We start from the raw sequence: 26,427 nt of genomic DNA, 5'->3' as shown, positions 1-26,427 counted from the left end.
ATTAAAATATATTTCATTGAAACCAGGTCAGTTACGCAGGAGTAATTTTATAGTGCCCAAGTATGTGCGCAGTACACAAGAGCACTCTCTATTCCTTTTACCTTTAGGACGGAAGACTGACTTCCGTTTAACATCAGTTTAACACTTTTCGCTTCCTTTGAACTTTACCATAAGAGTTATAAATGATATACAGATTGTATCAAAAATGTTAAGGCTTGACTACTAAACCATTCCCTACAACTCTTCAATCTAGATCCTGGACGAGTATACAGTGACGTACCAGAAGCTGGGCAGCATCACGTACGACCCCGCGGAGCCGGAGGACGAGCAGTTTGAGGGCGAGCACCGCCGGCACGCCCGCGTGCTGCGAGACGTCGACCGACGACTCGCCGCGCTCTTCGCGCAGGGGCTAGACGAGTGCCACAACTTGGAGCACTTCTTTAAGGTAATAAAACTAAACTGGCGCGTTTATTGCGACAGCCGACAGCTTCGCGTTATTGCTTACATTGTAAAGGGCCATATTATATAGATCTACTTATATTAAATCAACAATGTATTTAATTTAAAGTATTTAATTGGATAAGGATTAATGCCGTATCAATTGCTTAAAATCGCTTCGAAAATTAGCCATTATTTGTAGTGAAAAGTAAATGACAAAAATGTTATTGTGGGATATTATCCATAAGAGATATATTATATTGCGAAGTTTTCTGTATACCTTTTCATAGTGTACAATACTTGGTACATCTATATATAGATATATATTTATATCTATATCTATATCTATATATATATATATATATATATATATATATATATATATATATATATATATATATATATATATATATATATATATTAACGCGAGCGAAGCCGCGGGCAAAAGCTCGTTATCTATATATTAATACGCAAGCGCAAAAACTTTGTATCCCTTTTGACGAAAAATGCGGAAACGTAGGTGAATGAAATTTTGCACAGTTATAGCTTATATGGTGAAGGAGTGCATCGAGCTAATATTATTTTGAAATTATGCTTTTATCATACATTTTTTTAACAAATAAAACATTACACACACAGCACACTACAATACGCACACTCAAGAAGATGACAGACTTTTGAGTGACAAACCTATACATACGAATTATACTCTTTTATTTATATGGTGAAGGAGTGCATCGAGCTAATATTATTTTGAAATTATGCTTTTATCATACATTTTTTTAACAAATAAAACATTACACACACAGCACACTACAATACGCACAGTCAAGAAGATGACAGACTTTTGAGTGACAAACCTATACATACGAATTATACTCTTTTATTTATGGTTGTTATTATAGTTATTATGGTTTTTTTATTTAATTTTAGATACCTTACTAAGACAATGCTTACACGGCCAGTCTGAGATCAGCTAAGTCCTAGAGACAAGAGTTGAAAAAAATTTTGATAAAGTCAATATTTTTTTACAAAATATAGGTAGTAGTAGTAGTCGAATTTCGACCATTAGGCGATAAATCTCGTAGGGTTCAGCCAGCGTTTGCAATGTAAGCATAAAAAATGTAATTATTTACGATATCAGATAAGAAACCTCAAAAAAATAACAGCATTACTACAAAATATATATAATAAGTACTTATAAACCTTCCTCTTGAATCACTCTATCTATTAAAGAAAATCGCATCAAAATCCGTTGCGTAGTTTTAAAGATTAAAAGGAACAAAGGGACATGAGGATAGAAAAAGCGCCTTTGTTTTATACTAGGTATGTAGTGACTAGTGATAGTATGGTCGCGCATAATAGAATCGCTTTATTGACATGACTTTGCCATGACATCGTTCCGCGCGGCGATGCTATTAGTTCTCAAAAACACATTCCTCGCAACACAGCTCCGCTCAGCTCTGGTGGAAACGCAGCCTTAAACTTCTCTTTTCATTTTTGCCAAGTGATGTTAAGAAATATATTAGATATACCGATCGATATAAATCATAACGTTGAAAAATCCCTTGTTTTTAGTTCTTCCAAATCATCGGCGACTTGTTCCATCGACCGATCATAAATAAGGAACTCAAGCCAAAATTACCAAGATTGTTGGATCTTATGCATACAAATCTAGATACTGTAAAGCAAATATTCGACGATGAAATGGCTGTAAGTACTCAAATGATTAAAAGTATTAAATACTTATTATGAAATAATTGCTAGTTATATATCAAACATTTTATTTATAGAAACTATCGAAAAGTCCAGAGAGACCTATGGTAGACTCGTATTTGCCGCCCATAGCAGGTATGCTCTGGTGGATACACAAGCTCAGGAGGAGAATTCTACTGCCGATGGAAGATTTTATAATTTTTGATGACCCGTAAGTAAATATATTATAATGAATAATGAGGAATCAGGGGATGAGGGTCAGGCAAGTGTGGCAGTCTTCACCGGCCGCTGCAACAACATAGACAATAATTATAATTCCTTGGAGCTACGCCAAGTTGTCTATTAGTCAAGTATCAGTCAAGTATTTTCGGATAGATTAATTACGTCAGTATCCGTATATTCGGATAGATAAATTAAACGTCAATATCAGTATCCCTTTTACACTAGCCGGTCTTTTCACCTAAAATAGCATAACGGAGTGCGAGTACGCGGGCTACATGCGGTCGAAGCACAACGAGATGCTGGGCTACCTGCACGCGGCGGAGGAGCGGCAGTTCAAGGCGTGGAGCGCGACCGTACCCGCCATATGTCGCGAGCATCTCGTCAAGAACCTCATCTACCGCGACGGACAGTTCGTCAGGAACAACTTCAGTCCCGAGGTATACCACCAATATTTACCACTACGCTAACAACACCACGCCGTCACCATCACCACTTCATCACCACTACAACCACGATGATCACCACCGTCACTACTACTACCTCCACCATCACCAAGAACTGCCACCATCACTACGCTTGACATAAACCTTTGTCCTTCGTTGTCAATCGTTCCTTACATAATATTCTAGGAGTAAATGGTTGGTATGACATAAATAACTATCCTCACTCGTGTTTTTTCGTTCAGTTGGCGATGCTGCTCCGGGAAATTCGATACATGAAGTATTTAGATAAGCAAGGGATACCTGCGGAAGGTCTCGAATTGTATGCGAGGAATGAAAAGTTACAGGTTTGCAAAACTTTCTAGTTATTAAACTAATTACTTAATTTAAAATTGTTATGGCCTGTTTCACCACTTTCTGATAAAGTGCCTAATAGGCTATTCAAACCTTTTTTGACAGATTCTCCATACTTGATCTGTCAAGTTAATTGGTGGATAGCCTTATTAGGAAGTGGTGAAACAGGCCCTAAGTAATTCTAAATTAACGTAATGCAAATACCTTGATAGTGCTGATTTACATTGATATCGTAACGTGTACCAGTGTCAGCAGATGACACAAGACATGTTTCAATTCAGTCTAGCGGTGTAATTCGTAATTTCCGTTGAACTCCTACTTGGATATTTACCATGTTGGTCTCTGTCATGCGTCAATGTAAACTAGTTCTAATACTGTATATATATATATATATATATTATAACTAATAATTGTAGTACGACATGAACCGGCTGAACCGTGCGATAGCGTGGTACAACGCCATACGCGAGGGCAGCCATGACACCGAGGTCGCGCTCATTGAGAAGGAGATCGCCGCTATTGATGACCTACTCGGCAGGGGCGTGGAGGAGCTCACTTGGAACGATGACTGTAAGATTTTAGTTTTTGAGATGTTTATATTAAGACTAGCTGTCCCGGCAAACGTTTTTTTGCCATATAAATTATTTCTCCCGTATTATTTTATTGAAGTGACTAAATAAGTATGTCACCATTGCAACGTCCATCGCTATCCCGTCGCACAAACAATGGTCGCCGTCAGTCTCGAGTTGTAATAATTTATTTATTAAACAAATGCACTTATTATAAAAAGTACCCAGTAGCCGATTCTCAGACCCACTGAATATGCATATAAAATTTGGTTAAATTCAGTAAAGCCGTTTCGGAGAAGTACGTGGCCTAACATTGTGATACGAGAATTTTATATATAATACTCGTAAGATTTAGAGATTGTCCCTATAGGCTATATTTTGAAATAAGTGTAAATGAATCATGAAATAATATTATTTCAAAATTTCTTGTGTAAACTACTGCATCTAGTCTCATAATTCTTTGATCATTTCAGTCGCGGAGTGGATGGGCGAGGTGTACGCCGCGATCAACACGCTGCAGGAGCGAGTGCTGGCGGCTCAGAACAACGTGAGGACGGGCCTGCAGAATATGGCCGCGTGGGGCGACAAACCGCTCTACGACAGGAAATACAACCCCGACAAGATGGAGCTGTTGGCCATTAAAGAGAGGAAACCGAGACTGCTCAAAAGGTTTGGTGGCACACTCTTCTGGAGAAAAGAAAGTTTTATTTAGAAATATATTGGAATTAAAATTCTTGTGCTGTAAATTTAAATAAAAATCTTATTACACACAGTACAGCCTATCCAGTTACAGAAAATTTTAAAGAGCCCAGTGAGAAACTAGTTACTTTATTTTCAGGCGTCAGGACATAATTAAGAGCCACGATGAATTTGTTCAAGTTTTAAAAGACAACTACAAGCTCTTCTTCAATATTCAAGAGGAGGAAGAGGTAATAAACAAATTAAATCTAAGCTGACAAGTAACAGTATTGCTTAGAAGGCAATAAATTAGTATGTACTTAAAGGCGTATTAAGAGTATTTCAGTTTCATTAAATAACTTTATTTCATGCTCAGTCGGATGAGGAGGAGATAGAGGAAGAGGAGGTGGATGAGTCGACTTTGGACGACGATGAGAAGGCGGCGCGTGCCAAGAGGTTGCAGGAGCTGGAAGAAGCGAGAGAGACGAAGCGGCTGGCGCGGGAGGAGCGAGCTAGACAGAAGGCCGAACTCGAGCAGGCCAAGTTCGAGCGGCGCGAGGCCCGCCGACTCAGGCAGGAGGAGAAGGAGGCCGCGAGACGGGAACGACAGGAACGCAGGGAGAAAGGTCAACGATTCTTTATAGTGGTAGCATAAGATGTTTTTTTTCTAATATGAATGGACAAAATATGAAAATGGGGTCTGGGGAGAATCGAGATGAGCGAAAGAACGAAACGTAATTTCTGCCATTTACCGAATCGCAGAAAACCTACGAGGGCTGCTATTTATGTATCCGGAACTGGCCACTTACAAGAACAATATATAAAAGTAATTACATTTGAAAATAGAACTCTTTGGTTGAAGAATACATTTTGTTTCATGTGACTGTCAATTATTTTTCCATTGTGGCGTCATTTTGAAAATTGCGTGTCTTCATTTGCCATGGATTTAACGCGTGAACATTTTCGTGCAATGATTTACTACGATTTTCGGCGTGGGCTAAATCAACAACAGTGCTTTATTCAACTCACCGCAACTTTTGGAGATGAAGCACCATCAAAAACCACTGTTTATCACTGGTACAGTGAGTTTAATCGTGGGCGGTCTACGCTCACGGATGAAAATAAAGAAGGTCGCCCAAAAACAGCTGTTGTCCCACAAAATATAGATGCTGTGCGGGAACTAATAATGCGTGATCGTCATGTTACATATCGCGAGATAGAGGCGTCCTTAGGCATAAGTATGACGAGCATACATAAGATATTACACGAACATTTGGCTGTAAAAAAAATATGTTCGCGTTGGATTCCGCACAACTTGACAATCGATCAAAAACGGGCTCGTGTCGATTGGTGCAAAAAAATGATAAAAAAATACAACCGTGGTACGTCAAAAGCCGTTTATAATATCTACACAGGTGATGAATCTTGGATCTATGCATATGACCCCGAAACTAAACAACAGTCAACGGTGTGGGTGTTCCAAGATGAGCCGAAACCAACAAAAGTTACTCGTGCAAAAAGTACTTTGAAGCAAATGGTCGCCTGTTTTTTTGGAATTAATGGACATGTGGCTACAGTGCCATTAGAGAATCGTAAAACGGTTAATTCTGAATGGAATACGACCATTTGTTTACCAGAAGTCTTTGAAGAAATAAGAAAGGACAACCGACAACGCAGAATCATATTACATCACGACAATGCTAGCTGTCACACCTCAGCTGAAACAACTCAGTTTTTGGAGGGTCAAAAGATCGAATTGACTGGTCATCCGCCGTACAGCCCTGATTTGGCACCTAACGATTTCTTTTTATTTCCATACGCGAAGAACAAATTACGTGGTCAACGTTTTTCGAGCCGCGAAGAGGCTGTTGATGCGTTCAAAATGCACGTTTTGGAGATACCTCAATCAGAATGGAAAAAGTGCTATGAAAATTGGTTCCAGCGTATGCAAAAGTATGTCGATCATCGCGGCGAATATTTTGAAAAGCAATAAAACCATATTAAATGATATGTTTGGTTCTTTTTTTAATTCCGGATACATAAATAGCAGCCCTCGTATGTAGACCCCGTATAGACAGGACAGGACAGACAATTCTCTTATTATTTAAAAATATTAATATATTATCTAATATACATATGGTAAGTAATTTGTTGGTGTGATTATAAGTATTAATGCGGTATGATAGATACGTGCCTTCTGGTTTGTTTCTACAATTATTTATTTTTACTATGTAGGCGAGGAAGTAGAGTCGCTAGTGGAGGAGGAGGAGTTGGACCCGGAGGAGTTGGACCCGGAGGAGTTGGCGGACATCGAGGAGGAGCGGCGGGAGCTGGAGCAGCAGGCGTTCCGTGAGGAGCGCTGGCCCGCATACGTACAGTACATCGACTCGCTGGTAATTGTCTCTTTAGCATTCTTTATACATACCCCGAGTTCCATTTGATGTTAAAAATTATCAAAACGCACAAAATAGGAGGCATTTTGAGCGTTTTGATCGTTTTTAACATCAAATGGAACGTGGGGAAAGACTATTAAAATATTTACGTAGGGGATAACGTACGTACGAGGTAACGTATACGTGTCAAAGTAAGCGTTCGGGAATTCCAACATATACGTGGGAGAACCATGCTTCGGCACGAATGGGCCGGCTCGACCGGAGAAATACCACGTTCTCACGTGTGGCAATGCCATCTATGAGGAGAAATTGGGGCTGATACCATGTTAGAATTGCCTTTTACTAGTACTTTAAGTAGTAATGCGATCAATAAGCTAAATTCTTCTTATAATTATAAAAAGTGAAAATAACAAGCGTTTACGGGAATACCGTACAATATAATAAATACCTAATCGTAAAGTTTGACAACACACATTTAATTTTTAGGTTTCTAAGCAAGTGATGAAAGCAATAAAAACTAGCTTGGATCTATTTGAGAAACAAACTGATTTGGAGAAGGGGCCGCAAGTCGCTTTCATGGAGATTGTGGCGGAATTGAGGGACCCAGGTAATATTCGTGCGCTAGTGCAAAACACGAGTAGAATAGATCGTACTATCTATTCTACTTGTCTTCGTTTAGATCGATAGATTAGATCAGGGGTTCCCAATCTTTTTCAGCCTGCGGCGCACTTACAAGTCAATATTTTGTCACGGCGCCCTTCTGTACCTAGAGCTATTACAAAAAGATACATAAACACTAGGGTGGAGCGAAAAATGTTTTTTTTTGGAATTTTGGTATAGTAATTTCGGCATACCTATAAAAAGTTGCTGTTACTGTTCACAAATATACGTACAAAATTTTATTTAGATCATAATAAATTTAGAGGTGCCCCCAACGTCATGAACTTTAGAGAAATTCGAAAAACTTTGTCAAAAACTACCAACTTCTAATATTGCCAAATTAACGCTGAATTATATTCTGTGTATTCCGTTACGTTTGTAACTGTTTAAGCTTGAATATTGCTCAGATAGATGGGGAGATTGAGGCAGGAGAGGTGATTTCATTGCACTTTTCAATCGTTGTCTGAACGCCATAAAGTGCGCGCTATTATTGTAATTCTGCTTGTGAGAAACAGTGATTTTAAGCACTACCCACAAGTAAATAAACTCCTGCAAGTAATATTTTAAAATTCCTGTTCACTTATTGTTGATAAAATACTATTTTCGATATACTCTATACCTAGTCTTTCTCTTTATTACATTCATAATATGTCGTCAAAACACGAAAAGAGACATGTTATCCCGTTTTTGGTTTAGCGAAGAAGTTACTAGTTTCTCATCTACCAACTCATATTTCTGTTATAAAAATTATATAATTATTAATTAATATGAATCAAAGCTGGACAAAACAACAAAAGAGCCGACAGTTCATGATGTATCCCAAAGACTGGCTACGGAAATTTTACATATCTGGCGAAAAGCGTCGCTTCCCAAAAAAATAAGTAAGTAAGTACCTATATTATTTACTTGATTAAAGAACTGCAAGAAAAATGATGATAGGCCGTGTAGATTTAAATGCGACTAAAAAATATGAAGAAAATAAAAATAGAAGACAAAGAATGACTTCGAACAAAGAGATAATGGATCCTAACCAGACGTCTTGTTCTCGTTCTTTGCATGATGACTTAACAACCGAAAGAACGAGTTCCAGCGATTGTAGCTTCTTCTTGTAGCTTCTACAAGCTAATCAATCGCCAAAATAAGTAGCTGGTCAGCCACCCAAGAAAAAGAGATTCAAATTTCCATCATTAGCTCACGTATGCGATCGTACCTGAGTCTCTGACAGAGCAGCTGCTATTATAGCTTTAGCTGTTTCTTTATCTGTGTTAAAAGATGTTGATTGTTGGTACTATTATATCAAAGGATTCTAGTGCTGTCACTGATCGTTAAAAATGCGATGAGATATTATGAAAAACAGATCAGCACACACGATGCAGATCGCAAATGTAAAAGTATACGCAGAATTTATTTTGATGGCAGACAAGGTGGCTGTGATGGTACAGTTGGGAATATATTTTCAAAGGAGATGTTATTCGTTTTATGAAAGAAGTAATTAACAAACTGTTAAAGCATTTTTTTGTTTGAAATGCCTAATTGTGAAATAAACATGGCCAAACATGGCCAGAGTTCAGCCGAAATGTTCTCTTACCATGATTTAATTTATGTAGCTTTTAATGTTCGCGTACCTAAGAGAAAACGTAAAGTACTTTTCCAACGGAACTTTTCCTCCTTGAATGTTGATAGTCTGAGGGAAGACACTCTCAACATAGATTGGTCAGCACTTTACGCATCAGAATCGGCTGATACCAAGGTAGAGATGTTTAATAGCCTACTAAGGTCGTTGTATGACAAACACGCTCCTATAAAACCAGTTAGGATTAAACATCTCCCGGCTCCATGGCTGACAGATGGTATTAGATCTCTTATCAACGCCAAACACGCTGCTAAAGCAAAATATAAAAAAACTAATACTATTGAGCATCGCGATAGGTATATTAAACTGCGAAACAAGTGCAACACTTTGTGTCGCGATGCTCAGCGTCGACATATACATTCATCCATCGAGAATGGTGACCCCGCGAAAACGTGGAAGTTTCTGAAGTCCCTGGGTATTGGCAAAAATAACAACTCAGATAACTCCTGTAATATTGATGTAAACATAATTAATAGACACTTCTCTTTTACTTCTAACTTAGACCCAGTTGTAAAATTACAAACCCTAAATAAAATTTCTCTTATGCAGATCTCCAACTCTGAGCAGTTCCGCTTTGTCCTATTTACAGAGTGCGAAGTTAAGAGACACGTCATGGCGATAACTTCGAGTTCAGTTGGTGATGATGGGGTCAGTCGCAGAATGATCATCCCAATCCTAGACATAATTTCACCCGTCCTTTTGCATATTTTTAATTATTGTATATCAACTTGTTCCTTTCCTGATACTTGGAAATCTGCCCACATTATCCCCTTACCAAAATCCACTCGTCCTAAAGTTGTCACTGATTTTCGTCCAATATCCATCCTTCCTTTCCTATCAAAAGTTCTGGAGCGACTCTTACATCACCAACTTACAAAACATGTTACCGATAATCACCTCCTTAGTGCCTACCAGTCCGGATTTCGTAAAGGTCATAGTACCACTTCGGCCCTAGTAAAGGTGGCAGATGACATTCGAGCTGGTATGGATAATAAGATGCTTACTATTCTAACTTTACTTGATTTTAGTAACGCATTCAATTCTATCGACCATGATGTACTTATTGCTTTGCTAGCGACTCTTAACTTTGCACCCTCTGTAATCCAACTACTCCGGAGTTACCTTGGGGGTCGTCGGCAGAGAGTTAAAACTTCGGAATCCTTTTCAGACTGGACCAACACTAGTGCCGGTGTTCCTCAAGGTGGTGTCCTTTCCCCATTACTCTTTGCGCTTTTCATTAATTTTATTACCTTGTTTATTTTTGCCCATTTCCATTTATACGCAGACGATCTTCAAATATATACCCAGTCAACTCTTGATGCGTTACCTGCAGCCGTGGATGTTATTAACCGAGACTTATCAATTATATGTAACTGGAGCAGAGAACATGGACTTCTGATTAACCCTGATAAATCTCAGTTAATAATACTTGGCAGTCCGGGGCTCGTATCAAGAATTGACTGGGCCACTCTTCCCTCGGTGTCTATTAACGGTGTAATTATACCATACAGTAAGGTTGTCAAGAATCTCGGCGTTCACTTTGATGAGCATCTTTCCTGGTCATATCAACTGAAGGAGATTAGTAGGAAGGTGTACTCAACGTGGCATTCCCTAAAGCGGCTTCGGTATTTACTGCCAGTGCCTACTAAAGTAGCCTTAGCGGAATCGCTATTTCTGTCCCTCCTCGACTATGCAGATGCCTGCTTCATCAACCTGACCGAAGACCAACTCAACAAACTTGAGCGCCTTCAGAATCTGTCAATCAGGTTCGTTTTTGGCTTGCGGAAGTTTGATCGCATATCTGAGTTCCGCAATAAACTAAAATGGTTACCAATCCACCTTCGACGCAATGCCCGGGCACTTTCCTTCCTCTACACCATCCTATTTGATCCTCACAACCCAAAATACCTGAAGGATTCCTTTAACTTCCGCCTACCCGACAGACAGGTGCTACATTCATCTAAAAATCTCCTTCTTGATATCCCGATCCACCACACAAAATATTTCCATTCTTCTTACTCCGTACAGTCTGTTCTACTCTGGAACTCCCTCCCTACCAGGGTGAGACTCTCTAAAACTTTAAATACATTTAAGTCCTCCCTTAAGGAATACTACCTCAATATGTGTTCATAGCATGGCATGACATTATATTATGTATATATAATTTACTTTAATAAAGTACACCTATAACAGTACTGTACATTATTGTATGTGTATGTATTAAATAGTATTTATTTATGTATTATATGTATTATATTATAATATAAAGTATATATCGCTGATAAAATATTTATTTTATTGTATTTTGTATGTAGTATTGCATAATATTACCTATGTATTATGTATGTCGTATTTATTTCATTTAAGTATATTTAATGTATTAATGTTAAGTATTTAAGTTTTACTTTTAGAGGTTATTGTAATAATTAAATAATAATATACTTTAAGCACAACGCCCTTTCTCTAGCAGCTTTTTGTGTCCTTACTTCCAAAGGTTGTCTGGAAGAAATTGCTATTTAGTAATAAGACCGCCTTTGTGTACTCGTCATTTTATGTGTTTCTGTTATACCTATGTGTGTTGTTATTGTAACTGTGTGCACAATAAAGTATATTCTATTCTATTCTATTCTAAAAAAACAATTTAATACCAAACAATCTCCTTTTTTCTGATGATCATTCATTGATAATATATCATAAATATTTAAATTTTCTCGATAAAACATTGATACCACTAACCAGAGCCTGTAGTCAAGACCTTTTCTTTATCGATTCTTTATAGAATCGTCGATCAAAATGTATAGAATTGACATTAGACGAGTCGAACGTCAACGTCATATTCGCGAATTTTTAAGTCAATTCCATACATTTTGATCGGCGATTCTATAGAAAAGCGATAAAGAAAAGGTCTTGGCTAAGGCATCAGGCTTTTATTTAACGTATTACAATGTAGTTTTTTTTTAACAAGGAACAGTAAATATAGAAAAATACTTTTTGTCAAAACTAAACCGCTGTTTTCAAAATAATCGTATTTTTCGAATTTTCTATGCAGTAAACTATATTTTGTATGCAGAATTTACTCATTAAAGAGCAACTTTCTATTGCTATGCCATTAAAAAAAAAATCTTCATACATTATCGCTCCACCCTAATAAACACCTATAATGATTATAGTTAAGCAAGTAAATAATAATAAACAAATATTTTGCCAATCATCTGCCTTCTTTGTATTATTCATAATATTATAATAAGTAATTTTATTTTATAATATTTGTGGTTATGGAATATGGATAATGAATAATGATGGAGGATCGACTCACGGTGGAAAGGCAAGAGGGGTGCCGCCCTCTTGCCTTTCCACGGCGCACAGTTTGGGAACCCCTGGATTAGATAGTATCTAATTCTACTTGTACGATGACCAGCTTATAAAACCCTACTCCGAAAGAAATCATAGTCGAGAACCATCAACCGTGTTGTTATTAGGTCGAAGACGGTCTTGCGCTCTGTCAAAGTAGAGAACGCGCCTTCTGAGTAATTTACTGTCTGTGTGATTCATAAAGCTAATATACCTACCTAGCGAAATAGAGCAACAATCTCGAGCTGTCAAACGAAACCAAAATTGATTTACATCTGTATGTAAAAATATATGTACGCAATACGTATACACTTACACAAGCATCTTTCTATGAGATAAAATTTTCAACGTTCCGATAAGTGCCGACTGGATGTCAAAAAAAGTTCTGCTGTCATGTATCATACGTCTCTTTTTTAACCCCCGACAAAAAGAGGGGTGTTATAAGTTTGACGTGTCTGTCTGTCGGTCTGTCTGTCTGTCTGTCTGTCTGTCTGTCTGTCTGTGGCATCGTAGCATCCAAACGGGTGGACCGATTTTGATCTAGTTTTTTTTTGTTTGAAAGCTGACTTAATTGAGAGTGTTCTTAGCTATAGTTCATCATCATCAGCCTGCTCTGTGCTGATAAATCGCGGTTCATCTGGTTCGTGAAGGGCCGATTAGCATCTTGCAGTAGTTTGGTGCTGCTTTATTGCATTCTAGTTCGTGACATTTATGAATATTACACATTAATGGAAAGTTGACCTGGTGCTGCAGCATCACCTGGTAATCAATAGGATACCCAACTCCTCACCAACTTAGAGCAATGGTTTCGTGTTGGGGCTCATTTTAATTGCGACAACTAGTAAGACGTAGATAACCAATAAATTTTTGCATGCTGCTGTTGCAGCGTGAAATCAAACATCTACATTAGCGGTCCCCCGATACACCCTGACAACAATTATGGTCTAAAATATCACTTTACACTTAGGAATTATTTAAACTTAAAGTCAGTAATAAATATTATTTCATTACTTTTTAAAGTTATTTGGCGGTTTTTTTTTTTAATATTTCTTAATTTAATTTTTACCACGCAGTGTTACTGATAGTGACATCTCGCATGCTCAGGCCTTTGTTTCTCTATTCTAGGTATAATAATTTTTTGGTGTGATTATATTTCGTCAGATATCCACTTCGTGCCGTCCCTGGACGTGGAGGAGGAGGAGGGCCTGCACGGCACCCTGCGGGAGATGATGAAGGATATGTTCCTGCAGGCCGCCATCTTCCCCCGGATAGACGACGCCGTGCCTCTGGATAGCTACGAGGGTAAGATAGAGTATGGAGAATCTGTCGAAAAAGTTGTGGATAGCCTATCCGGCACTTTATCAGGAAGTTGTGAACCAGGTCCTAAATGCAATAATATTATACCATCAGTGAATATCATTTAGAATAAATACGTAGCCGTTTCCTTCAAATTATAATTTTCCCATCCCATGCAGTGTGCATTGTTGTATATTCAAATTTCCGAGATTCTGAATAACTCGAAGTTATTCAGAATCTCGGAAATTTGAATATGATAAAAGAGTAACAATAATATTCAGTAAATAGTGTTTGATTTTGTAATACTTAGTCGTACGCTTTTACAACTATTTAATACAACTGACTTATATTCATAGCTGGGCATTAACTCGTTAATCCGTTAGTTAACGAAGTTAACATTTTGATTTACGGATTAACTTTTAAGTTAAATTTAGAAATGTTAACGGACACGTTAACTTCCGTGTAGAAGTCCGTTAATCGTTAATCAAATGCCTACTATTTACTGCACAGCACCGCGGCGTGGCGCGAAAAACAGTTTCAAACGCACAGTCTGTCGAGAAAAAGTAGACGCAGTACAAAATTTTCTAAACGTTATCACGCTCAAAAGTTGTTTTTTCACTTTGTTTTTCCACAGAAAACGCTTATACACTTAAATATACCTTGCACATTTTATCTCAATTTAATAATGCATAAGTACTATCTTTTTTCCACGGGTAAAGACATTTTAACACCAAAACGAGCCTCGCTTTACAGACGAGAACTTCATAAAGGGGAATATGCACCTTATGCCCGAATATTAAATAACACATTAGAATTACATGAATATTTTGTTTGTTTCTAACCTGTTAACTTCCAGAACCTAAACCAACAGGTTTTTGAATAAGTCGATATAAAAATGCAATTTTATATAAATTAACGGATTAGCGTTAACTTGCGTTAATTCTTTCGAAATGTAACGCTTTAGTGTTAAACGAAGCTAATTTTTTTTAGCGAATTAACGATTAACGAAGTTAACTATTTAATTAACGGTGCCCAGCTATGCTTATATTATTGTGTGACTTGTATGTATTTTCGCATTTTAATAATAATTAATTTATTACTTATTTTGTTACAGAGGACATTGCCAAAGAGACGGCTTTAATAGATCTGTACCATGAAATACTGAAGAGGGTTGAAAACAGCAGCAACGACATACTGCAGTATGCGTCTGTAAGTATTATTGTAATATCTGTCTGTCGTGTCTGTTAGTCCTAAAAATGTCATGATAAAATTAAAGAAAAATACGTGTGGCACACGGAAACTGCCGCGGTAAAGCTTCCATAGCATTTTTTATCAACTTATGAAATTATAATTTGCATACGTGTAGTCGCACGCACACATATACCTACACTATGTCGAAGACTGGCAACGTCGCACCGCTCGCGCTGTGCCGGTCGGAGTGGTGTTAGGTTATTATCGTTACCGTATTTCTCAATTCGGTGGCCACACTCAAAGACCGCGATAAAAGCAGTGCAATAGCTTATAAAATGAAACATGGAGCAAAATGTGGTTGAATAATATGCCTTACCACTTTGAAACGGTTACAATTTAAAAAAATCGTCATTATGCCCGTTTGTCAGCGATACGAGAAGTACTCGTCACTGTGGCTGGAGGACCGGCAGGAGGTGCTGGAGGGGTTCCTGCGGTACGGGCGCGTCATACCGCCCGAGGAGTTCGACAGGTTCCACTTCGACCACGGCGCCGACCCGCCCGAAGCTAAGCCCACAATCGAGGAGTATCAGAAGGAAGTGAGTTGTCGATTAAATTTAAAAATATTGTTAGGTGTTGTTTAACTTAAAACGTTTAACTTAAAACAATGTTTCAAACAGACTGTTAAAAAGTTTGTGCGTTATAAGATGATATGGGTGACAGTTTTCATATTCCTTGCTACGGGTTTTTTTTTACAAGAAAACAAAAAAAAATCAAAACTTCCCTTCCCTACTATTGTGTCACGCATATCATCATAAAACGCACAAACAATAGTTAAAAACAAAACAATTGACGGTCTCTTTACTTTAGCATTTTACAAGAAATACGTATAGTAAGGCATCCGAAATCGTGTCATGTTTTGTAATTGCCGATCCTGCCGAATGAGTAGAGGTCGCATTATGTCTAGAGTTTACGGTGCAACTACGTTCTTTATGTCGTTTGAGAATCGTTTGTTTTCTGAAAGACGACGATTACCAAAGGACTTTAAAAATTTTACGACTCAAAATCTCATATTGAAGTTTTAATTTTGCTTGCTCGGACTTTTCATTAACATATTATTTTTAGATCGACAAATACAATGCGCTGTACAACGAGGTGTCCGCGTTGCCGTCTGACTATCTGTGCAACGGCTGGCTGCGGCTGGACCTGAAGCGGCTGAACCAGGCCATCATGAATACGATATGCAAGTGGAGCAACCTCTACAAACAGAACCTCAAAGACCATGTTACCACGAGGTAAGACACAAGAAAAATAAGTACAGCTTGGCGAGAAAGAGTGCGTTTTAAATGAGGGCGCTTTCCCTTTATTATAGGCAACCCCACGCTACGCTTGAACGCACTTTTTTTTGTAGCATGTTCGCAGCACATACTAATCTTGTGTAGCACATTCGTAGCACATACTTGTGTAGCACATTCGTAGCACATGTGTAACACATTCGTAGCACATACTGGTGTAGTACGTTCGTAGCGCATACTTATGTAGCACATCCGTAGCACATGCTTATGTAGCACATCCGTAGTACATGTTGTGTAGCATTAAATTTCAAAGGCCAGTTATAGGGGCGGCAAAAATTGAATAGCCTACAGGCGGCAAATTTGTAAATCCGCCACTGGTAGCACCACAATAGATATAACTATAGTACTAGACACCAGTACTTTGACTTAAAATATATGGACCAAACGACGTGAGTACCGATTCTTTCGGGTTTTGCCATGCTATGTTAAGGGCTGGCGCGCTGGCTGATATAATTTATTTTTCAAATAAAGATTTCAAATCAGTTCAATATAAGTCGTGATCTGTCGACTGGGTTTGGAATAACTCGACCAAACTACGTAGGTCCGTCATCTGTCTATGAATCAACTTCTTTGACAGTAAAATTAAGAATAGACCACGGCGATTATTTGTAGCGAAACTATTGCGCGTTTGCATCGATACAATCGCGGAGTGGTCGTTAAGCGGGGAATTGACTATCGGGCCGCCCGCTACGGGCCGCCCGTCACGGGCAGGTCTGTCGCATGTCTGCTCGTCAATTCCTAGTGACGGGCACAGGCATGCCCGTTGGCCCGTGCCCGCAGCCTGCCCGCGAGATCGCATTTTTCCCGCGCGGGCACGGGCAAGTCTGTACATGAATGGTCGCGACGGGCGGCCCGCTGTCATTCGCGCCTTGGAGAGCGACTGGACTACTCGAGTGCACTTAAAATATTATTTTAAAAAATTCAAACACTAAACTTAGGATTGAACTAGGAATGAAGGAACAAAAACAATTTGGACATTCGTTTATTTCCATTTACCTGTCTACCGTATCCTTGTTTGTAGAAAGTTAAAAGCAAGGATTACATGAACACCAATCTACCTAATGGCGCTAATACAGCGAACTTATTGAAAAATCCAAAGAAATCAATGCCGATGCTGATCTATCATTTGTTACAAAGAAGATTGAGTCCATGAGTCCACGACCGAGGTGCAGCCCTCTATCTATTCGACTGACTTGCTTGTTCTGTGTGTGTTCAATAGGGGCAAGCGGCAGACTTGTGCCAGACCGGGCGGCCCGCGGGCAGCCCGGTAGTGAATTCCCCGCTTTAGCTGTGTACCCTGCCCCCGTAGACAAGTGGCAAAACGCTAACGCTAACGCTGACGCTAGCGCTACAAAATGTATGGATTTGACATTAGTATTCGCTAGCGAAGCGATGACTTATGTCAAATCGCATACATTTTGTAGCGCTAGCGTTAGCATTAGCGTTAGCGCTTTGCCACTTGTCTACAGGCCCTGGCACGTTACAGTCGTGCGTTTGCATTGCTATAGAGTATAGTGGCGTCTTGCAAATGCAATTATGCAACTAACAAGCGTTAGTAGTCTGTAGTTAGTGCTCTTGTGAGTTCGCTTAACGACTAACGAGAGGGAAAGATACATAGTAATAATTATAATATTTGTCTTCAAAGACGGGAAATTTAACAGAAAATAATATTAAGGGGCCGGGTACCATCGAAATTCTCATACATACGTAATACCACAATCATTTTCTCATACGAAAATATTTAACATGTTTGAGTTATTTTTCAGCTTGTTTAGTAGCAATTACTAAATTACCTAGGTTCCTGCGTAAAAATTTACTACAAAATATTTAAACACTAAAAATATAGTAAAACACTAAAAAATATATAAATAATTAGTAAATTTACTACAAAATATTTAAATACTAAAAAATATTTTTTAAATTTTGTTTTAAATTTTTACGCAGGAATCTAGGTACAGTACTCCAAAATTAATAATGAGCATGCAAACCTTCGCAAATTGTCGTAATCACGAAAACACCCGAATCTATGAAACGTGAGAGCCCCAAATAATGATTTTGCATTTTGCACCTTGTTCGAAAGAAATAGAAGTAGATATCATATGAATTGTCTTTATTTTTGGCGCATGCGCCACAAAAACTTTTATTGCGCATGTCCAAATGATGTTATTATTATTATCACTTCTATGTGAATTTTGACGGTACCCGGCCTCTTAATCACGAAATATAACTTTTTTTTTATTTTTTATTATGAAATAAGGGGGCAAACGAGCAAACGGGTCACCTGATGGAAAGCAACTTCCATCGCCCATGGACACTCGCAGCATCAGAAGAGCTGCAAGTGCGTTGCCGACCATTTAAGAGGGAATAGGGTAATAGGGGAGGGTAGGGAAGGGAAGGGAAGGGAATAGTTGAGGGTAGGGAAGGGAATAGGGTAGGGGTTAGGGGATTGGGCCTCCGGTAAACTCACTCACTCGGCGAAACACAGCGCAAGCGCTGTTTCACGCCGGTTTTCTGTGAGAACGTGGTATTTATCCGGTCGAGCCGGCCCATTCGTGCCGATACATGGCTCTCCCACGTATAATTACTATTTATTTAGATGTAAATAATTGACTTATTAGCTCCGATTCCTAGCTATTGCTAGAAGAGCGTATTAAAAATTCTTACATACCAAATTTCAGCATCGGTTTTATATAATATTTTACTAACTTACATCGTCTAACCATGTTTTACTTACGAAGTCAAAACATTGATAGTTTGTATTTTACACGCTTAACGCCATCTGTTGGCGATTTGAAACTCTTACTGTTTACTGTGTATTAAAATATTATGTAAGTGGACTAAATAGATGACGACCACAACTTTACTCCATTATTACATAAGAATATATTATTAAATACTTAAGAATATATTATTAAACTTACAATTTATATATACAATTTATATAAATAAATTATTAAACTTTTACATAAGAATATATTATTAAATATTTATTATACGAACAATATATTATAACATAGAAAAGTATTTACGTACAGATGTTTATGTAATTGAATATATGTAATTGTGTGATATGTAATATAACAGAAGAATATAATATGTAACTTATAGATAACGATGTAAACAATACTAAAGAAATATAAAATACTAGATGTCCCGCGCGGCTTCGCCCGCGTAAATTAGAAATTTTACAGAATCCGTAGGTACATTTTCCCATAAAAAATATTTCCCCCGTTTTTCCCACATTTTCCTGAGTTTCTTCTGTCGTATTAGTCTTAGAGTAATAATATAATATAACCTTCTCGATAAATGATGAGTCTTACTCGATAAATGATCTATCTAACACTGAGATAAGTTTTTAAATCGGACCTGTAGTTTCTGAGATTGACGCGTTCAAGCAAACATACTCTTCAGGTTTATAATATTAGGTAGATATAGATTTTTTTTAATTATCGCTTGACAAACTCGAGTCTCGATCTAAAAGACTATGAAATTGTATAATATGGTAGTGATGATGATGATGATGATGATGAAGAATGTAATTTGCATAGTAGTATATGCTTTCTGTTCTTAAAACAACGCCGAAACTCCCAAACTTATATCTATAAAGAATCAGGAATTCTCTCAGCACCTTCCGAACCACGGTATACCAGGTATATCTCGGTGCAAAATCTTACTTGTTGGTAGCATATGCTTAGAATACTTCTCACGAAACCGAAGTCACCATATGTTTCCCTATAAGTTTTGAGGAGTTCCCTCGATTACTTATGGATCCTTCATCAGATCACCACTTTTCTGAATATAATACCAAATTGGGATGATACCCAATATACCAAAAGAAAAATTTTGAAAATCGGTTAACAAACGGCGGAGTAATCGTTGAATATAAGAAAACGAACATAACACCTCCCCCATTTTGAAAGTCGGTTAAAATTGTAGCCTATGTGTTATTTATTTAATATTTGAATCAGCACATGAATTGAATAACAAATTTTTTTTCAAATTAATCGTAGCACCATCTGTCAGGACAAACTAAAATTGAAATAGAATAATATTGAATGCGATGATAGCGCCGTCCGCCGGATCTAATGTAAAACATTCCAAAATCAACAACTCCTTATAAATAAGAAATTAATTGAAAAAACATTTTCCAGTAGACCAAACTGTAAATCTAAACCATTCTCGAATCTCCACGAACACACACAAAAAATTTCATAAAAATTGGTCCAGTCGTTTAGGAGGAGTTCAGTCACATACACACGCACACAAGAAATATATATATTAAGATGTGTCAAAAAGATAGTATGAAACAGAACTGTAACAAACAATTGTAAAATTTTACATAGGTAATTATAAGGTAGCCATAATATAGTCCAAGATAGAAATAGAAATCAATAATATGTAAATTATAGATAACAATGTAAACAACACTGAGGAATAATAAAAAATATGTACTAAATAGATATTATAAAAATAAAATGTAAAGCAAACCAAATTAAAATTATATATAGGTATATAAGATTATGTAAGTATAAGATGTTAATGGAATTTCAATGCTATAGAAATATACCAACAATATGCAACTGTATGTCATGCATCCCACTCAATTGTAAGAATTATTTCGTAAGTAAATAACTCCAGCAAAACAAATTCGCACCGAACACTCCCGCGAAGTGTCGAAAAATGTGTAAAGATGTAAAAATGATCAATGTAAACAATTTGTCAACAAATTAAGGATAAAATGTAACATGCAAACAATTGTCCCTTTATGCAATTTATAAAACAATAAATATATATATTTATTTATTAAATGTATAACATATTATACTCTATTCTATTAAATATATATATACACATATATATTAAAAAAAAGAAAAAAAAAGTGTCCATGGCGTGATGGACCACAATTAATTAAAATTCATAATATTATTTCAATTATCCTTGGTGCGAAAAATCTAAATAATAAAATAACAAAAAAAGGATATGGACGAACGGTCCATAGACGGCCCCAATTTTATAATAAAAAAAAAAAAAAAAAACAATTGTCCCTTAATATGTAAGGGGGAACAAGAGGTCCCATATAGGGGCCATTAAAAAAAAACTTTACTCCATTGCGCCGAAATTCTTTTTTCTTTTCGTGCGGGAACCGTAGTTTTTCACGCTAAAACTATGTTATGTCGACATTCTTATCAGAATTAGTCCAGCGGCATTTATATATATCATATATGTTACGCTCAAAGATCGAAATCGCTCAATGAGCGAAAAAATAGCTCACACACAACGCGTTGTGGTCACAGTGAAACAGATACTCTAATGAAAACGGCCACGACGCGTTCTCGCAATCACAAAAAGGCCATAACGTGAAATTCGTGACGTGGCTGATATGCTATTCGTTTTTCTTGATTTGTTGTTGATTGATTAATCGTCCATAGGTATGGAAGATTTATATTTAAATTACCACGCGTACTACAGAATATTTTTTTCTTTTACTAAATCACTGCATAACGTGTTTTTCATTATTATTTGAAAATATCCATAGTTCTATAATATCCGTGCTAATAATAATGGCGGAGGAGACAGTAAATCGGTTCGCGACTGTTTCGCTGTTCGCAGCGTCGTCGGTGTAGGTACTAGAGGCGTAAATGACGCCCGCGAAACTGAACAATTGAATTCTGACAATTTTAATAGCCTGTGCCAAGAATCAAGATAGTATAAACAACAACTAAAACGGCCATTGCTGCGGTCCACGTATTTTTCCCGTAGAGTTTTGTGCATTAATAAATAATTTATAATTTAAAATTAACATGTTTATAAACGTAATCCCAGCGAAATACCATTATAATATTGCATAGCACGTATACACGTCTAGTCACACGTTTGCCGAACTGAAATGATGTTAGACGGCACGGCAACGCCACCGACCACACCGACCGGCACCTTCGGTGTGGGGAATGTCAGGTTTTTAGGTTACGAAATTTTTTGATTCGGTCGCCGCGCTAAAAGTTGTGTAATATGTAAAACCATGTGCCTACTATATGTCATAGGTTTTTTGTAGGTAACGACCCTAGCGACGGCTTTTGTCATAATACGGCAAACGTAAAAATTTCAACAACACTTCTAAGTCGGCATCTATACATATTATAAAACAAAGTCGCTTTTTTCCCCTGTCCCTTTGTTCCCTTTAATCTTTAAAACTACGCAACGGATTTTGATGATGCTTTCAGTGTTAGCCCATTTATCGAGGAAGGCTATAGGCAAGCTATAGGCTATATTTTATCACGCCAAGACTAATAGGAGCGAAGGAATAGAGGAAAATGTGGAAAAAACGGGTGAAATTATTTGAAAGGGCTTATCTCGCGAACTACTGGAGCAATTTTTATGTTATTTGGCAATATAGACTTAGATAAGAAGTAGACCACGTGAAGGATTATAGGCTATCGATTTAAATCATTTTTTTAGTGGCTATATATTTTCTACCCGTGCGACGCCGGGGCGGGTTGCTAGTACTCAAAAATTCTGTCTACTCTGGTAGCATGGGCTAACACATAAACACGGTACGACGTCGCGTCGTGGAAATCTATACGATACGACGTCGTAACGTACGTCTTCTGCTGTAAGAAAACGAAGAAAAAAGAAAAGACAGATAAGTACTCAGAAGATACTGGATCCACCAATTTCTTTCAACCATGAATAACGAGAGTCACTTATAAAGAAGTACAATACCTTAAAAATAGACCACAACAACTTTTTCGTGACACGTCACAACGTCGTGTCATAGATTTCCACGGCGCGGCGTCGTATCGTGTTTATGTGTGGGAGCGTAGCGCGCTTGTAGCTTGGATTATCGTTGCACAATATATTGTTCCATGAACTAACGCAAAACATACGCTACACAATATATCAGCTAATTAGGTAAGTTCGTAGCGCAAACTAACGTAGCACCTTCATAGCCTGACGGAGCTGGACGCGTTCATCGTGCACGCGACGGCGGAGTTGTCCCGCGAGGTGGAGGAGCACGACTACGGCGGGCTGCTCCGCGTGATGGGCGCGCTCAGCGACGTGGCGGCGCGCGCGGCCGCCGGCGCCGACACCATGTTCGACCCGCTCCGAGACATCATGTACGTCCTCAAGGAGTACGGCGTCGACTTCCCCGACGAGACGTACGACTTGGTGAGTTCATATTTCCTTGCCCGTCTATTAATGGTAATCAAGGGCGTCGCCAAGGGGGGGCAGGGAGGGGCAGCTGCCTCCCCCTAGAGATTCTAAAAAAGTTGCCAAATATAATGCAAACAACGACCACTATAATATTAAAATCTGGTAATAGATGTAAGGCTTGTAGTACAAGTGAAAAGCTTTATGTGCTGTCGACTTTACCTACAATTCATACATACTTTTCTCATTCATAGAGAATGAGAAAAGTATGAATTGTAGTAGGTAAAGTCAACTTGCCCCCCCCCCCCCTCCTGCGTCATCGGCTGGCGACGCCCTTGATGGTAATGTTATAAATATGAACGTGTGTCTCTGTTTGTTAAACCTTAAAAGTTAAACTATAGTTATTTTTACTGAACCTGTAGTTTCATAATATATATTTCCATTCTTATTGCGAACTCTGGAATAGACTGGAGAAACACCACAATTTTCGGTTTACACTTTGGTAAGGAATTTTAAATATTGTTACTTTAAAAATTAAATTATGTTGAACTCAAATAATTATAATTCAAAATAATATGAAACGATTAACTTAAAATTTTAAACTTACTACTATTTTTATTTTTTACACTAGAGCGAGCTTCAACGACGTTGAAGTCTTTCTTATGTTCTTTTGTTTATGATATTATTTTGAAAAGGGAGTGTGAAGAATTATCGTAAGAATTGTTAATTACATAAAAATTACAATAATAGAGTAAAGACCACGTCAATAATAGGAACAGGATTTGCGAACGGACTACTACTCGATTGAAATACCTGCATAGACCTGGATTTGATTAGGTACGTCGTTAAGTCGCGGCCGGAGCAACGTATACCAGATTTACCAACTGTACGTTTAGGATTGCTTTCTTATGGCCTGTTTCACCGCTTCCTGATAAGGTGCCCGATAGGGTTATTTGACAGATTTTCCATACTCCATCTGTCAAATTAAGTGGTGGATAGCCTCATCAGGAAGCGGTGAAACAGGCCCTTAATATTTTAAAACCGTGCGACGTTGTCAGCTGGACGTGCTGCCGGAGCGGTGGCGGTCGTTGGTGAAGCTGGCGGCGGTGGTGCGCAACAACGTGGCGCCGCTGCAGGCCGCGCACGCTGCGCTCATCGCCAAGCGCCAGGCGCTCGCCACGCTGCGCCTCGCCATGTACCGCGACCAGTTCGTGCAGAAGGAGGTACGTATATCATAGATTAGGAGGTACATATGCGTAAGTTAAAACCAACAAGATTGCAAACAAAATGAACTATCGAAAAGGAAAAATTATTGCACATATATAGGGAATGCAATCTTGGACCAAGATTGACTACTCAAGATCTTGGCGTCTTTTTTCTGATTCAAGATTGGTCAGTTCGGGATCTTGTTGAGATTCGGGTCGAGATCTTGGTCGCGAATCAAGATTTTCGGGATTTTCGAGATTGAGCAGAATAATTGAAAAAAACGCTAACACACACACCTGTTAAGTATACTTGTTTTACCACAGGAATCAGGATATAGATCAAATGTTCGATTCGTGAGCCGTCAAACTCTTCTGACGCTTATCTGTCTACTATATAGGTAATATACCCTAATCTGTGGTTCGCGCTTAGCCGCGCAGGTATGAACAATCTAAAAATCTCGAAATCGTGTTACAATCTTGGAGTATTTTGTCAAGATCGCGAATAGGATTTCGAAATTCAGGATTTATGGCTTTCAAGATTGAATCTTGGAAAATCACTCAAGATCAAGATTGCATTCCCTACACATATGCCTTGGGGCTTGGGCTGTAATCGGTATGTATGTAACGGAATATTTGAGCACAATATTTACCTATCCTCAGTAGTCTAATTAATTCGAAACTTTGCATACGTATTAAGAGCCAATGACAAGGCAATATTTTGTTATTTTTTTTAAATTAAAATAAACCGTGTTTTTTTAGTTTTTAAGATTTTGTATTATAATTATTCTGATCACTGATTAATTAATAATTAGCGACCAAGCCGATGTCGAGATGTTTTCTTTTATAATAACATCATTCGTATCGTATAGCTAAGATGTAAGTATATTACTTACTTATTAATGTTTCTAAACAACCTTAGCTACTATAATTACTGTTCCTTTGTAGATATTCCTAGAGAGCTGCAAGGATCCGTACGTTAAGATCGACAAAGTTAACGTGGAGTTGATGCAATTCGAGGAGAACATAGAGAAGTTGAAGACGTCGTGCGCGCTGTTCGACATACAGCCGCCCGACGAGAAGAACCTTAAGCAGTGTCGCCGGGAACTCAAGATGGCTAAAGTGAGATTTATTTTGATAATAAATGGTTAAATAAAATTGCCAGTCTTTTGACATCTCGTTAAAATAGAATATTTATGTAAGGCACTACAATAGACACTACCTGTAACGCCAGCCAAGATCATTATTGACAAAAAGTATTTTTCTCACCTCCGGGCGGAAAACGTCAACTTTCTTCCCGCTGCGCTTACCAATGTTGCCGTTTTCCGCCTCCGTCAATGAGAAAAATAGTATACGCAGCATGGGCAGTAAATAAGAATGCCTCAGATCACATGCTTGTTGACCGAGGCGAAGCCGATTACATGTGATCTGAGTCTTCTTTTTTCTCTTTCTAATTTCCTGCCCTAGGTGCGTAATGTACTATTTTTTCAAATTAATTATAATTCTTGTTGAAGACCTCGAAAATTGGATTTAAATAATCATTTTGATATGTAAAATACTTATTACGTTTTATAGCAATTGTGGGATTACTACGATTTGGTTTTGGGTACCATCGAGTTTTGGAAGAAATCGCCCTGGAAGAAAATCGACGCGGACGGCATGGACCAAGAGTGTAAACGATTTTCTAAGGATCTGCGACAGCTAGACAAGGATATGAGGTCATGGTAAATGAGATCCAAGTTATATTCTTAATTAATTAATAACCACACCGATTAAGTGTCAA

At 38.0% G+C, this 26,427-nt stretch overlaps 1 protein-coding gene across 1 annotated transcript in view; it reads left to right on the top strand.

Annotated features, from left to right (window-relative positions):
* Nucleotides 1–26,427, top strand: part of LOC121725964 (dynein beta chain, ciliary-like) — a 64,636-nt gene that overhangs the window by 5,758 nt on the left and 32,451 nt on the right. Inside the window, exons 11-29 of the mRNA XM_042113165.1 lie at nucleotides 254–445; nucleotides 2,017–2,151; nucleotides 2,232–2,365; nucleotides 2,624–2,813; nucleotides 3,062–3,163; nucleotides 3,587–3,740; nucleotides 4,213–4,408; nucleotides 4,578–4,668; nucleotides 4,794–5,043; nucleotides 6,653–6,810; nucleotides 7,297–7,417; nucleotides 13,616–13,756; nucleotides 14,865–14,959; nucleotides 15,370–15,537; nucleotides 16,064–16,233; nucleotides 23,241–23,460; nucleotides 24,501–24,665; nucleotides 25,593–25,766; nucleotides 26,220–26,368. Coding sequence (XP_041969099.1) covers nucleotides 254–445; nucleotides 2,017–2,151; nucleotides 2,232–2,365; nucleotides 2,624–2,813; nucleotides 3,062–3,163; nucleotides 3,587–3,740; nucleotides 4,213–4,408; nucleotides 4,578–4,668; nucleotides 4,794–5,043; nucleotides 6,653–6,810; nucleotides 7,297–7,417; nucleotides 13,616–13,756; nucleotides 14,865–14,959; nucleotides 15,370–15,537; nucleotides 16,064–16,233; nucleotides 23,241–23,460; nucleotides 24,501–24,665; nucleotides 25,593–25,766; nucleotides 26,220–26,368 — 3,005 coding nt within the window. The remainder of the gene's footprint in view (nucleotides 1–253; nucleotides 446–2,016; nucleotides 2,152–2,231; nucleotides 2,366–2,623; nucleotides 2,814–3,061; nucleotides 3,164–3,586; nucleotides 3,741–4,212; nucleotides 4,409–4,577; nucleotides 4,669–4,793; nucleotides 5,044–6,652; nucleotides 6,811–7,296; nucleotides 7,418–13,615; nucleotides 13,757–14,864; nucleotides 14,960–15,369; nucleotides 15,538–16,063; nucleotides 16,234–23,240; nucleotides 23,461–24,500; nucleotides 24,666–25,592; nucleotides 25,767–26,219; nucleotides 26,369–26,427) is intronic.

The sequence above is a fragment of the Aricia agestis genome, chromosome 4, assembly GCF_905147365.1.
Source record: "Aricia agestis chromosome 4, ilAriAges1.1, whole genome shotgun sequence".
Lineage (NCBI taxonomy): Eukaryota > Metazoa > Arthropoda > Insecta > Lepidoptera > Lycaenidae > Aricia > Aricia agestis.
Note: the sequence above shows the minus strand (reverse complement) of the source record. Positions and strands in the feature narration are given on the sequence as shown.